This window comes from Chenopodium album, chromosome 15 (assembly GCF_948465745.1).
Source record: "Chenopodium album chromosome 15, dcCheAlbu1.1, whole genome shotgun sequence".
Classification (NCBI taxonomy): domain Eukaryota; kingdom Viridiplantae; phylum Streptophyta; class Magnoliopsida; order Caryophyllales; family Amaranthaceae; genus Chenopodium; species Chenopodium album.
In genome coordinates, this window is record NC_137848.1 from 5,511,362 (window position 1) to 5,526,858 (window position 15,497).

The 15,497-nt window shown below is 33.2% G+C and overlaps 1 protein-coding gene and 1 long non-coding RNA gene across 4 annotated transcripts; one reads left to right on the top strand and one right to left on the bottom strand.

Moving 5' to 3' along the window:
* Positions 1-1,246: 1,246 nt before the first annotated feature.
* Positions 1,247-4,611, bottom strand: LOC145581707 (uncharacterized). The gene is made up of 3 exons (XR_014099666.1): positions 4,464-4,611; positions 1,601-2,723; positions 1,247-1,466 (listed from the first exon to the last, which is right to left on the bottom strand). It is a non-coding gene; the product is annotated as an uncharacterized LOC145581707 (long non-coding RNA).
* A 1,321-nt stretch (positions 4,612-5,932) lies between these two features.
* LOC145581709 (4-diphosphocytidyl-2-C-methyl-D-erythritol kinase, chloroplastic/chromoplastic-like) lies at positions 5,933-10,738 on the top strand. 3 transcript variants are annotated; one of them, XR_014099667.1, is made up of 13 exons: positions 5,933-6,245; positions 6,341-6,436; positions 6,545-6,613; positions 6,854-6,958; positions 7,055-7,111; positions 7,202-7,402; positions 7,845-7,937; positions 8,037-8,136; positions 8,599-8,698; positions 9,261-9,346; positions 9,470-9,589; positions 9,728-9,845; positions 10,427-10,738. XR_014099667.1 is itself a non-coding variant. In XM_081638736.1 (12 exons), the coding sequence occupies exons 1-11, from the start codon at positions 6,078-6,080 to the stop codon at positions 9,580-9,582; spliced, it is 1,188 nt and encodes a 395-aa protein (XP_081494862.1). In that variant the 5' UTR covers positions 5,933-6,077; the 3' UTR covers positions 9,583-9,589; positions 9,728-10,000. The 3 variants fall into 3 exon arrangements, 1 of the variants encoding a protein (XP_081494862.1); XR_014099668.1 differs by having other exon boundaries at positions 10,521-10,738; XM_081638736.1 differs by lacking the exon at positions 10,427-10,738 and having other exon boundaries at positions 9,728-10,000.
* Positions 10,739-15,497: the final 4,759 nt, after the last annotated feature.

The following is a 15,497-nucleotide window of genomic DNA, read 5'->3' on the forward strand; positions in this document are numbered from 1 at the left end:
GGGACTTTTAGGTATTGAATTTTGTTGCAAAAACAGGGAGATTAAGAACTCTAAGTAACATTTTTTATTTTTTTCTAAATCAAATAAATAAGGGGGCCCATCCTTTGTTTAAGGGAGAAAATTTATAAACACTCTTTCAATATTCATTTTCCATAAGTAACAAGGGGATCCCCCACTAATCTGTACCTAAATGGTGCAGATCTAGCCTCCAAGAAACATTATCCCGAGGAAGATTGTTACATATTATAGGTCTAAGTCAACCACACATGCCGACATGCACATCATTAACATGCGTGAGTGTGCACAAACAAGAACAATAACAATTATCTAAGCCTTAATCATAAGATAGAATCCGCTATATGAAACAAGATTTTGGCTGTGTTTGATAACTAGCTTAATTATTTGAGCAAAATTAGTTTATTTGATCAATATTAGCTTATTGACTATTTATACCTCCATTTAATTTAAATCCTATATGAACTACTTACCCCACAATTAGCTTATTGATCATTTTACATAATAATCAGCTAATAAAATAAGTTAGTCAAATCAGTTAATACAATCTGCTAGTTAAAATCAGCTAACACAATTAGCTTCAATTTTCAGCTTTTCCCCAAACATGGCCTTTATCTATGTGTGTGCCCAAAAAAAAAAAAAAAAAAATCTTAATAGTTTGTAACTTTTCTTGATTAATTAGATGGAAGCAAAGACATAGAAAATAATATTACCTCCGTTTCATATTATTTGTAATAATTTAACATAAAATGTGAGTAAAAAAGGTCTAATTATTGCAAATAATATAAAACAAAGATAATAGGAGTGCTCTCAAGGAAACAATAATTGGACTATTTAGTCCGTTATTGGGGCAATTTCGTCATTTAAGGGGTACTTTTCAGGACGTGTTGGATCCATATTCCAAATTAGGAGTGACATTTTTAAAATATTGGATTGAAGTATCCAATGAATGTTATGCACTTATAGTTTCTCGTACATTCGTTAATGATTTGTGATGACCAAAGAATCATGACTAGTTCCATTATTCAAATAAGATGTTAACATACTCAAATTGATTGAAGTATTAAATCACAAGTGGCTAATCAGAAAAATAAAAAATAAAGACTTGATGCAAGAGTGCAAGACACAGTTCTTTGAAGTTATTCTAAGTTGTTCCAATATTGCCATATCTTCTATCTCATGTCTGATGTCAGAGTGATCTTTTAGAGCCAAGATCAAGCACGCCTAGCACTAGTTGCTGTCAGATACTATGCATGAACCAAACACACACTATAGGAGTTTGATCAATCTAGCTAATGTAACCAACAATTATAAACATTACTAATTGGAATAATAATGGCCAGTACAGTCCAGAAATCATGCAATGATGGTAAAGTTCAGAAGCCTCAAGTGATGAGCTTGTGTTTGCAATAGACCTATCTGCAGCATGGTTATTTTCTCCAGGTGTAACCCTGCCAAAGGCATAACAGTGATCTCACCGTGTAAATGGAATGCAACACATCACATAGGCCTTAAAATATGTGTAAGAGATTTAGCCAGACAATTAATCAACCTAATAATAATGGAAAACTTGTGCAGACCATACCTGGAGAATTAACACAGTGTTATCCAAAGTTTGAAACTACTTCTAATATCCGGTTTACCCATTTGACACTTCCAACTTCCGAGATACAAATTAACTTTTCCACGCAATGTCTCAGCAATGCCACATAAGAAGACACATGGAACCATGGTTAACATCAGGCAGAAAGTTTCTTGGCTTTCAAAAATGAACGTCTTGCTTCTTGTTATACTGCAATGCATCACAAGCCATCCAATCGGCAAACCTATGCAAGAAGTCCAAAAGAGAATTGAAGGTGACATCACCAAGAGTTTGTTAGAAGGTTTGGCAGTCTGTGCCTTTAAGAAGATTGAGGGCACATCAGTGAACTGTGAGGGTTTGACAGATACGTGAATCATGTCAAGGGTACAGAAGTATAAATAAGGGGATTGGGAAAGAGCAAGTATTCATGAAATTGTGTGTGTTTCTATCTTCTTTTGGCCTTGGTTTGTATTCTCTTAGTGATGAATTGATAGCATTATTAATACAACTCTATTTAGCTTCTTCTTTTTCTAAATCTCACTCTACTTTCTTTATTCTCTGTTTTTCCCTATATCTGTTTATTCCATTACAATTTACAAATACCTCCGTTTCCTATTCGAAAACAAAATAAGATAAAGGGTATTTCCTCCTACATTGTCTTTCTATTCCAGGAACCCAGACAGCCGAGAACAGTATAATCCTCCTAATTACATTTAGTACCTAGGTTGCATGCAATATCCTATAACTTTAGGTATGGGTGCTCCATAACTGTGGACATCCTTCCTTGTATATTATATCACCTACACATCCCTTGTCTCCTTAATATCATGTCGAATAAGCAGAGATGAGACCAATCAGCTGGCTTTGCTTTATTTCGAGAAAAAGATAACCGCTGACGCATCACAAATTATGAGCTCTTGGGCTAATAATGTCAATTTCTGCAAGTGGCATTGTGTTACTTGTAGCCAACGCCATCAAAGAGTCACTGAATTGAAACTCAATTCCTTGCAATTAGCAGGCTCCATATCACCACAATTGCAATTAGCAGGCTCCATATCACCACAATAGCTTCAGGCATCAAATCCCTTCGGAAATCAGCTATTTGCGAAGAATGCAAATATTATATCTGTACAATAATTCTTTAAGTGGTGAAATTCAATTTAATATATCCAGGTGCTCTAAGCTAATAGCATTAAGTTTAACCAATAATAACCTGGAAGGGGAGCTACCAAAGGAGTTAGGATCCCTATTGATGCTTCAGATTTTATCACAGAGCATCAACAATCTAATTAGAAAGCTCATAAGATACAAAATAAGGAATTCACCTCATTATTAATTAAATTTTTGAATCCCAGTCTCTCTTGGAAATTTGTCTTCACTAAGCACTCTCTCAGTAGAAGAAACCAATTTAGTACGTAAATCCCTGATCCTCTCGGCCAACTTAAACAACTTACTTTTTCGGGAATTGGTGTTAACCACTTGTCTGGAACTGTCCCTCGGCCCTCCCTCAAATTTCAATATCTCCTCCATTACACTAATGGATTTAGGAGTAATCAACTCCAGGGACATCTTCCTACAGAACTTTTCACCACTCTTCCAAACCTAAATGACCTTACTGCAGCCCTTAACCAATTTTCAGGTCCCATTCCTACTTCTCTATCCAATGCTACAAATCTGCAGTTTTTCCAACAGCAGATGAACAATTTGGCTGGGATTTAGGGAAAGTAGTCAAAGTACCCCTTCTTTGGAAGCTTAATGAGATTCAGGTGTTCCTTATAAGTGAAAGCTTTCTTGGCTCGACAGGAACTGATTATTTAAACTTTCTTTGTTCATTGAACAATCACACCAATTTGCAAATCCTGAACATGAGCAGCAATCATCATATCATGGATTCCTTGACAGAGGTGTTCAGTGTTGGACTCGTTTGTTCTGCTAAGTCATTTGGAGAAAGGATGGACATCAGTGATGTCATCAAAAAGTTGTGTTTGATCAAGGAGAAGCTTCTTAAAGGTCGAGATGCAACACGGAGGAAAAGGGCTGATGAATTGAAAGGTAATAACATATAAAGTTTTTTCTCTTCAAACTCATTGGAATATGGAATGTATCTAAATTTTACTTTTCTTTTCATCTTGAACAACAGGATGACTTCAATGATGAAACATAGAAATCCTAACGCAAACAGCCCTCATTACCGAATTCCTTCCTATCCAGGCTACCTAGTGATTTACCCAACCAAAAACACATGATACGAACTCGCCTATATGATGTAATTCACTTCAAATAACAATGAAAATGTACTCGCTTCATATACCTAGATCACAAAAGGCAGTAGTACTCTTCTAGTAATAGATAAAACTAGTACTCTATGGTCTGCACAATTGCACTTAGTAGAGTCACACATTCTTAACTCTAACCGGGGCTGGAAACTCGAAAGATGATTTTTAAATGACACATTCCCATTCAAAAAAAATGATACATTACTACCTTAGTGACCGATACTATGTTAGGATATCCGGAAAAAGACATCACAATATTAATATCGTTAAATGGCCTTTTAATGAGGCCAATTCATATCCTGGTAACAAGCAATTACAGTATTTGTTTAATCTCTTAAGCTAAGCTAATTAAAACCAAAATCCTCCTCTAATTAACAAAAACATGAGAAGAAATTATCTTTTCTGAAGTATTTAAATCGGGAAACGAATTATCAGACAAATAATTCGATTATGGAAGAGAAAATGAAGGATTGAATTCTATTACTGGATGATGATTAATTTCTATTATTTGTATGGAAAAGCAGCGAATTAAGCAGATACTACAGATTCAAATGGAAAAATAGAACTGAATTAGGGTTTTAGACGCTTACAATCAAAGATTTTGCCCCATTTCAAGTGCCTCTTCTGGTGGTGGGAGTAGTCGAATGCGAAACGAGTGGCGTTTCATTGCTGAAAACCTTGGAAACCAAACTTGAGGAACAACCGAACAACGGAACAATGCAGCGAATACTAGATTTTTTTTTTTTTGCGCGCGCTTAGAGTGCCCATAAATAGTTTGATGGGTTGGTTAGTTTTTTACACTATTTTATATTTCTCTCTTGTAATAAAAATAAACTTTTTCCGTAACTTAAGACGTTAGAATTGTCAAAATAGTCATGAGATTCTGTTCTGTTCATCTTATTTTCACTTAGTTCAGAATTAATAAATTTAGATAAGGGTTAATAAGTTCAGGAAAAATATGTTCAGATAAGTTTAGGAAAAATAAGTTCAGATTTTTTTTTGTGCGCTCGCTAAGAGTGCCCATAAATCAGTCTAGTTTGATGGGTTGGTTAGTTTTTTACACTATTTTATATTTTTGTCTCTTGTAATAAAAATAAACTTTTTCCGTAACTTAAGATGTTAGAATTGTCAAAATAGTCATTAGGCCCTGTTCTGTTCACCTTATTTTCACTTATTTCAGGGTTAATAAGTTCAGATAAGGGTTAATAAGTTCAGGAAAAATAAGTTCAGATAAGTTTTGATAAGGGTTAATCAGGGCTACCAAGTTTAATTTATAACTAAAATAAGTTCTAATAAGAGTTAATAAGTTCAGATAAGTAAAAATCAGGTGAATTGAACACACATTTAGGGTTAGTTTTGAGCTGGATAGTTTCGACTTTGGATTGTTTTTGGAATTGATCATTTCTAGTTGTATATGTTGAGATCACATAGCCATAAGGTCATGAACCAAATGTTTGGTTAAGGGTCAATCGAATCAATGATACTTTTAATACTTTAAATATTGGGAAATAATTGTGATTATTCTAGTTAAAACTGAGCACAATCTAATAGTCGTGTAGGGTCATGTGTCATGTTAGTTGACACCGGCAAAAGTAGGTTGTCATGTCATGTGTTAAAAAAAATCATGCCATGCCAAGCTCATGTCGATTTTCTTGCACGGAGGTGACGGAGCCCAAGAATGGCCTTGCCCATATGACATGTCATGTGGGACTTTGCTAGTACCCTTTCTAACAATTTTTATATTAACGGTAAATTGATCAATAATAAACGTATTGACTTGACAATCTTGGATTTTTGGAGAATTCCTATTAATTTTTCTGATGGACAACAATCCATCTTTCTCGTTTCACCTAATCAATCGCGAGAGTTACTTTGGGCGAGTCAACTCATTATGCTCGTGGCACATTTGAAAACGAGCATAGAGACATTCCAAAGCAATAACCTCATATCCAACATACTAACAATAAACAGAGGGTTAATAAGTAATAAGTAATTATATCTATACATGATAAATCCTGAATTTAGATTACTCATAGTATCATTGGATAATTGAATAATAAGCTGCGCTCGGCGAATAAATAGTTGGTGGGGCCAAACTTTGTACAGCTAGGAAAAGAAACGCTTCATTGGCAAAATTGGTGGCATCAACGATGAACTGAGTGTAGAAGCTAAAGCCCCTTTGCTTCTGCTAACAGTGAACAAAAATGGCTTCAGTTCATCTTCTTCACAGTTCAATTCTCCTCAATTCAACCAAAAGAAATGATTTTTCTGCTTTCAAAATTCATGGGTCTCCTTCTATTAGCCATAAATATAATCTTCGAAAGTACCCATCTTTCAAAACCTTGTCATCTGGGGATAGACGACAATTAGAGGTAATCACTATTTTCAATTTTTAATTTTGTTTTCAATTGAAATTATTGAATAAATTTATCCCCATTTTTATTGATGTATTAATTTGTTCTGGTAGATAGTGTATGACCCAGAAGAAAGATTGAATAAATTAGCAGATGAAGTGGATAAGGAAGCTGGTCTTTCTAGGCTCACTCTTTTTTCACCTTGTAAGGTGTGACATTTACTCCGGTTTAATTTTAATTAATTTAATTAATTTTGTTTTGATTGCTAGTTTAATTGTAATTTGGTACTTTTTGAAATGAAATGAAATGAATTACAGGTGAATGTGTTTTTGAGGATAACTGGAAAAAGGGAAGATGGATATCATGATTTGGCGTCTCTATTTCATGTATGTTCTATCAATTTTGGTGTTTTTGGGGAAAAAATTATGATTAATTATTTGTGTTTTGTTGATAACACAAAGATAAATAGAGCCGCAAGGCAGTGATGTTATGTTGTAGACGAGATTCAATCCCAAGTCTTGGGTGCCGTACTGCCCCGAGGTCTTGGTAAACTTTGCTATGCAAAAATATACTACGTAGATTGTTAGAAGGATAATGCATATCTTGTTTATGTTTGTTTGATTTAGGTGATAAGTTTAGGGGATAAAATAAAATTCTCTTTGTCACCTTCAAGGACCAAGGATAGTTTATCAACAAATGTGGCTGGAGTTCCCCTTGATGATAAAAACCTGGTAATTACTGCAGTTTATAGTGACTATTTGATGAATTGTGCTACGCAATTGTGTTGCAACTCTTGCAAGGACTGAAGTTTAAACTTTCATCTTCAGATAATTAAGGCTCTAAACTTGTATCGGCAGAAGACAGGCAGTGACAAGTATTTTTGGGTATTTGAAGTGATTTTCTGGAGTAATGAATTCAGACATTTATTTTTAGATATTGTATCAACATTTGTTAATTTGAATCTTGATTAACAGATTCATCTTGATAAGAAGGTTCCTACAGGAGCCGGGCTTGGAGGAGGAAGTAGCAATGCTGCTACTGCACTTTGGGCAGTGAATCAATTTAGTGGTGGTATTGCAACAGAAAAAGAACTTCAAGAATGGTCAAGTGAAATAGGTTCTGATATTCCTTTTTTCTTCTCCCATGGAGCTGCATATTGTACTGGAAGGGGCGAGGTATTTCATGCAATTCAAGTTTTAGTGCCAATTTATTGTTTTGAAAGGTGATAATAAATGTTCATTGGACTGTGTAATTCTAAACTGATGATAAAACAAACCTATGAATAAGGAAAACTATATACCTTCACTACAGGAGGGACTAAGGAAGCTGGACTGGCTTTTGTACAAAGCTGTTGTTTGATAATTGTCTGGAAGTTTGAAATATTGGAGCATATCTAGATCTTTGTTGCATTTCAAAAAATTAGATGTTGGCTAAATATTACGAGTAATAATTTTTGTCTTAATTATGCTATAGTCATGTCCTCTCTGAAAGAAAGCAAAGTGACTTTCATCACTAAAAATGCAAAGTATCTATTTGAAAATGCTGCTTTTGTACATTGTTAAACAGCATTAGATTAGTCCATAGTTTCCTGCTGATCAATCTTCTTCTGTTATTTAGGAAGTTAAAAATATCCCGCCACCCATACCTTTGGATACTCCAATGGTCCTTATAAAGCCCCAAGAAGCATGCTCCACTGCCCAAGTTTACAAGGTATGAATATTCCGTAACTCCTGCAGAATGCTGTATATGCAATAAGATCTTTGGCTTCCTTATAATGTGTATATTTAATAGTTTTTTCTATTGCCACAGAGCCTTCGTTTGGATCAAACTAGCAAGGTTGATCCTTTATCTTTATTGGAGAAAATATCGAAAGAAGGAATCTCTCAAGATGTATGCATCAATGATCTGGGTAGGTATTATGTTAAACTGAATCTTCTCTGCCCCTTATAACAGTTAATTGGATCCCAATGTCTGAGATATTGTGTAATCTTGTCATTTCTGCAAAGTCTGACCACTAAGACAGCAAATAGAAACATAGTAGTGAGAATGGCCCTTTCTTGTAACTGCTAACCTGGGGATGGTTATATTTTTAGAACTTTTCCTCCTAAGAACTGATTATAACTTTTTGATTTTGGATTGGATTGGTGTAACACTTAACAGATTGAAGTCAGACTAGATTTGGGTGATGTTTCGTATATAGTCATCCTGTCAGTGAATTACATAAAGCTAACTGTAGTTCTATTATTCCGATCCTGGTCTTGATTGTTCATGTTCTATTTTTGCTTGGAGCGTATATTGGGTATAACAACATTTTAGTGTTAAATTAGCTCAATAGATCTCTTGGATGAATTTCTAATAATATTGTTTTCAGAGCCTCCTGCATTTGAAGTTCTTCCAACTCTGCGAAGATTGAAACAACGCATAATTGCAGCCAGCCGTGGACAATATGATGCTGTTTTTATGTCTGGAAGGTGAGATTCCAATGCATGTATGCTATAGTTCTCTGTATCTGCTATTATCTTTTCTCAAGGCTTTGAACAAGTTAATGTCATTTTGTACTCAGTATCTAAATGAATACCGTGCTGAGCCATTAAGCCCCAAACCCCTGTATCAGCATTTTGAGTGAATGCCAACTGCTTGCTTATTCAATAATGTCTTTTATGCATGACATACAATTGCAACGTCTTTCCAGACACTAGGTTTCTCGTACACTACATTTAATTATGAACTGATAGTCCTATACGAAGTATACTACTGCTCTTTTGTTCAAAGCTTGTATTTTAGTTTATGTAGCAAAATGAAATTTGAAGTGAGATTAAAAGATAAAAGACTATACATTTCCCCTTGGACAATTGGATTTGGCTCATTGAATTTTTTTTTTTTTTTTTTTTTTTTTTTTTTTTTTTTTTTCTAAATTTATTTTAATTTTCATTCCTTGTTGACTGCATTGACTTAAAGGATCTTCTATCTCATGCATTTATATATTCATTGTGGTGCTGCCATAATTGTTCTTTTGCATTATGCTCAATGCAGTGGAAGCACCATTGTTGGGATTGGTTCTCCTGATCCACCACAGTTTCTCTACGATGATGAAGCATACAAGGATGTCTTCTTATCTGGTATGATTTATGCAGTCTCAAATGGAGATTTACCTGCGTCTTTGTGCTCTATGGCCTGATTTTTGAATCTGGACTACATTTTATTCCCTGCTAGCTGACATATGTAGTACATTGTACGTGCAGAAGCTACCTTCATCACTCGAGAAGAGAACCAATGGTATTCAGAACCTTCAAGTAGCTCTACCGGTTCTGTTGCTGAATTTTCCCGGCCACTTAGTGATGGAATTTCACAGTAACATGATGGTAATTTCCAAATGATTCTATTTGCCCCCTATTTGTTGTTAATGTCCATAGTTTAGATAGAGATGTGTAAAGAAATTCTTTAAAGTTGAGATTCTACCTTTTCTATGTTTCGAATAATTTTGTATTTTTGTTTTTTAGTTGCTGAGAAATGCTGGCCTGGGAAATGTCTCTCGCTGCTTCAGTGAATTTCGAGGTGAACTTTCAGAAAATATTTTTCATTGTATAGAGCAAACCTATCCTTTACTCTTGAATGAAGGTTAGTATACTTCAACGAAAACTTCTCTCTGTAACACTTGTTCTCCCAGGTCACACATCAGTTGTTTTTGTTACCATAAAGTCATGAACTGTACCTCTTAGAGGGAGAGAAACATGTAATTTCTCTTATAATTTTGAAATTTATTTATTCTTTTACCTTTATGTTGCGTAAAACATAAGGTGATAATATGCAAAATCATATGCTATGAGCTTTGGAAATATCCTTGAGACTCGATCTGATGATGAATAACACAATTAAACAAGAAAAGTACAAAACTTCATGGCAAATAGAGAGAGTGAGACAAACATGTGTGTTAAGGTGTCGAAAGATGAATCTCTCAGAAAATGAAAAAAAAAAGAAGGAAAAAGAAACGAGTATGGCAGGCATTATTATGCAGTTATTGTGCATGCTACTTGCCGTTGAATGCTGGGAATTCTCCCATCATCCAATGCTGGAGGGTATACGTTTGCTGAGTGCAAACTTGAGGTGCTCGTGGTTAATAAATTCCTCAGCTTCACTATCAACATCTTCTTCTTGCTTCTTTCGTGCACCATTATGATTTCTCTGTATGAACTGTTCAGCTTCAGCATTGATGTCGTCTCCATATTTGACGTTCCCATTTCTCCACCCTCTACTCGAATCATTAGGAGGCTCATCTTTGTGCTTCTTTGGCAGGGAAAATAGGTGCGAGAAATAAGCATCAGTTTCATTCAAGGTACTCATCTTGGTAGCTTATGAATTGATGATATTGTTGTAGATGTAGTTTTGAGTCACAGACTTCTATTTATATACGGAGTTATCTTTAGACGACTCTGCTCACCTGATTAGAATTCGTCGTGTTCTTCTCTTGACATCTCTTTTTTTTAATGTGATGTTAACGAATCTTATTACTTTCCGGCTTTATAGCATGTGTATGCTGAATGCATCTGTGGATCTGTGACACAGACCTTGTCCTACAAAATTTTCAAGAATTGGTTTATTATACTAGAAAAATCTTCAACTCAAACTTATTGTACTATTGATATACTTTTTTTTTTTTTGTATTAGGAATATTTTTGGCTTCTCTTTTAGATCAACTTGATAAACTTTTGTGCACCAGCTGAATTATTTGAATGTTTGTCAATATTTCAATATACTCGTCAAGTCGGGTCTAAATTAAATGCGATTGACTGAGGGCCGGGGAAGGATGGGCAAGTTATTGTGTGATCCTGTGCCATTGTTCCACCCCTAGGAAAAATTAGTAACCATTTCCCTCGATAATAGAAGCAAAAGAAGATAGGCTAGTCGGATGAACAAATGAAATCATCTTTTTGATTAATTAATGTTGGACTGTTAGTCGTATAGTGAACCAGGATAACAAAACTAGAAGGTTATCATGTGAACACCTGAAATGTAATTCTTCATACGTTACCATATCTGAGGACCAGTCCACTTCATCTTAAAAAAATAATGTTCAGTAAAAATAATTTCAGTTCAACAAAAATAATTTCAGATTAGCAAAAATAATTTCAATTCAGTAAAAATAATTTCAGTTTAGTAAAAATTAGTAAACTTAGGGTCTGTTCACATTTTCTTAATTTCAGTTCAGTTTAGTTTAGTTCAGTTCAGCTCCTAATTTTCCTCTCATAAAATATTCATTTTAGTTCAGTTCAACTTCAATCAGTTTAGTTCAGTTCAGCTCCAATCAGTTCAGTTCAGTTCAGCTCAATTCACTAAATGTGAAAAGGCCCTTAAAAAAAGAATATAATAGAAAACTAGTAAAAATAATTTCAGTTTAGCAAAAATAAGGTGAAATGAACGGAACCCGTAATAAAATTATTTTTTCGTTTACTATAAGTTTCATCTTTGATTATTTGTGTGCGCAATTGGTTGATAATCTATCTGGTGGATTAATAAAGTTTTTTTTTCTACATAGTACGTTATAATAATTTGTGATGTATGAGTGTTAAATATTTGGGATATTCTCGTTTCTTTATGGTATTATCATATATCAAAGTTTTGAAAATTTAGTTTTTACTTGAACCGAATATCCAAAATTCTCTAGATCGCTTGTAACATTGCATGGGAAAATTCAAACAAGGAATAAAGTCGTTATACCTACAATTATGTATACCTTGTCCTTTAAGAAATTCATAAAACTTTCAAGCTTCTTAGGTTCAATTTCAACTAACTGCACCTCTATTTTCAATGCCAACGTAAAAGCAATCAAAGAGTATCAGATTCTCTTCTATCATTCATCAATGTAAAGAACACACGTAAATTCAATTGCTTGCATATATATAGAGCCATTTATCTTGTTTAAACTTGTGACAAAAACTCGAGCGAATCAAACACAAAGAAGGGAAAACAAAAAAAGATTGAAAAAAAAAGAGTGAGAGCGATTGTAGATGAAGCAGCCGAAATCCAACCATATCAACAACAATAGTAACGTTCGTAGCTTAGATGAACGTGAGAGTTACTTCTCTTACATATTGTCGCCGCCATACAAGATTAGCCACCAAAAGAAGTCAGTAAATGACCGTAGTAAGGTGGAGAATGCAATCAAACATGGTGATATTATGAAATGTGAAGGGGATGTAAATTGTGAAGCCGAGGTTTTTATTCAACAGAACCGAAAGAAGTTCGAGCATAACAATTCTACGTTCGTGATTATCGAATAAGAGTGTTATTATTGTACAATGATGTTCATAAGATTGATATGTATTTAAGAACACTATCCTAGTTTCCAGTTTTCATTCTTTTATGATAGTAATATAATATCTAGATTGCATATTATGATGCATTGGCTATAGGTTTCCTAGATTAGACAAATAATTTAAACTGTAAATTGATTTCTTGTTTTATGAAACTCTATGTAATTAACTTGTTCTTGAGATCTATTCAAATCAAATAAGAATCGAAATTTCATTGCAAATTAAATGTTTCTGTGAGAGCTTTTATTTATGCATCTTGAGAGAGAAGTGTCTCATTTTCATCAATTTTCTTTCTATACGAAGCATAATCAATATAGCTCTTAAATCTACTATCCGTGGATAGCAACTTTAGCAAGAATAATCAATATGTACTCATAAAGCACTTCAATTATGTAAGAGCTAAAGCGAAAAACAACAAACAAAAACACACGCAAATTGACGTGGCTCCCTTATTAACTCTATGCATTAGCTTCCACAGGCAGGGGAGATGGACTCATGTTGATCTCAGTGAATAATTAGACTAGGTTACAATATAAGGTTGTTTATACATGGCTCCTTGAATAGAACGGAAATGCATTAGGCCCAATAATTAGACTAAACAATTTTTTTAGCCCAATATGACATTTACATATTACAATCAAATTTCAAATAAGGCAAGATCAATATGTTGGCTGGTTACTTAAAATGATAATATGATTCAAGACATTCTATTCTAACATATAAAAAGTTTCAATTTTCGCATCCTCACCATTGCTTGTATCCTCAATTTTCAACCGTCTTCTCACAGTGATAATATTTGTGGCAAAACTGATATAAGTACTTTTAGAATGTAAGATTTTACACTGTGTTTTATGAATTTAAATGAAGTTTATTCAACCTTTGGGTGACCTTTAAGGCTTTAAATGGTTGAGCTAAATTCATCTCGGATAAAACTAACTTTCATTATTACTAGGAAAACACACAATTGATTACAGGAGAAGCCGAAAACAATTGAAGGAAGTTGTTCAAGGGATTTAATAATAAACAAAAATTAGCAATTTTCGACAAGAACTTGGAAGATTATATTGCACTACTTATTGATCTTAACATATAAGACTTGGTTTATTATTTTCATTTTTCAATATATACTTGAGTAAATATAAATGTCTGTCCAAAAACGTACACAATTGTTGCATTTAATAATACGTCACATTATTATACATACACCACAATCTACATGATTGAATTGAACAATAATTATTTAATACTTCCAAAGGCTGAGCTCAAATTTCTGTTGCTTCTTCCTAATAAACTTGTCAGCTTCATCATCAACATTTTCATACCTATATTCAGTAACCCTATTCCCACCATAATGCTGCTGATGCTGCGGCACATTCGCCGCGCTCTTACGCTCAGCATTCGGCTGCTTCTTCTTCTTCCTCTTAAAAGGTGACAATACATGAGAGAAATAGATCTTATATTCATCTAATATACTCTCCGTACGAACCACCTTACTCCTCTTTGTCGACGACATCCTTAATTATCTTGATTTGAGTTTAATGTGATAATTAAGATTGGATTATTGTAGTTTTTGAGAAGGATGGAATTATGAGAAAAAAACAAGGGACCTTGTAAGCCATATATATACGTGAGTTTTTGGTTCAAATTTTTGGTTTAACACGTTTTGATTTTCTAGATTATTTATTCAAATTCTAATTATAACTAACTTTCCTACTGATTTTGACATTTTTGTAAGCTTAATCAGCTAAATAAAGCAATCTGGTATATGTATATACTCTAGAGAATCTTTAAAAGCATATATATGTAAAATATATGCTAGTTCAAGCTACAAATTAATATTATTCTTTGTTAATTAATTAGCTTTTGTTCAAGCTACAAATTAATATTATTCTTTGTTAATTAATTAGCTTTCACTAATTTAAATAATTATAGATTAATTGTAAAGGCACCGCCGTTGTTTCTGAATCTTGCTTTAAGAAAATGCGTTGCTGCGCTGCGCCTAATTAACAATTTTGATTAATTAAGCTGATTCCCGGCATTTGTTTAGAGACAACTACATGAATTGTTTCAAGACAATCCTTTTTAGCTAGCTAGAAATACCGCGTTGATAAGATAATACTCGAATTATATAATTTGATCATAAATAGAAAAATAATAAACTCTTTTTTTCTACATTTGGAGGATATATTATGGTGTTATTTTGCCTAATTTTGCTATGAAAAATTCTACACTCTGACCCTGTTTTTTAGAGCTAGTCTGCTCTGATGAGCTCTGCTCTGCTCAAAAGAAATAAGCTATGCTCTATTTTCAAATAATAATTATTAATAACAATAATAATAATAATTAATATTCACTAATAATAATTATTAATATTAAAAATAATTATAATAATTATTAATATTAATAATTAATACTTATTAATCATAATAATAATTAATAATAATAATTATCAATAATAATATTTAATAATTCAAATTATTAAGAATTAATATTTAATAATATTATTAATTAATAATTTCTAATAATTATAACAATTCTTTCAAAAAGAATAAATAATAATAATAACAATTAATAACAATTTCTTTTTTTTTTGAAAGAAAAATAATAACAATTTGTAGTATTTGCCGAGAATTATAGTAACAAACAATTAATGTTTTTTTTTTATGAAATGTGGAGGATATTACATAACATGTGGAAGATATTACATAACATGCCACAAGCGTCACAAAAGACTCAAATGTCAATCATTGTAGCCACTTGCACACTATATAATTTTATTCGGATGCATAAGCTTGGCATACCAATCATTCAACATGATGCGAATATAGAAGCTGCAGATTCAACTATTTATGTACAATGGCGCAAAGATAGTATGAACATAGTGCGACATCGTATAGCACTCCGAATTTGGAGGGCTAATAGATCGAAAAGCGACAATGAAGGTGATAATAACGAAGAT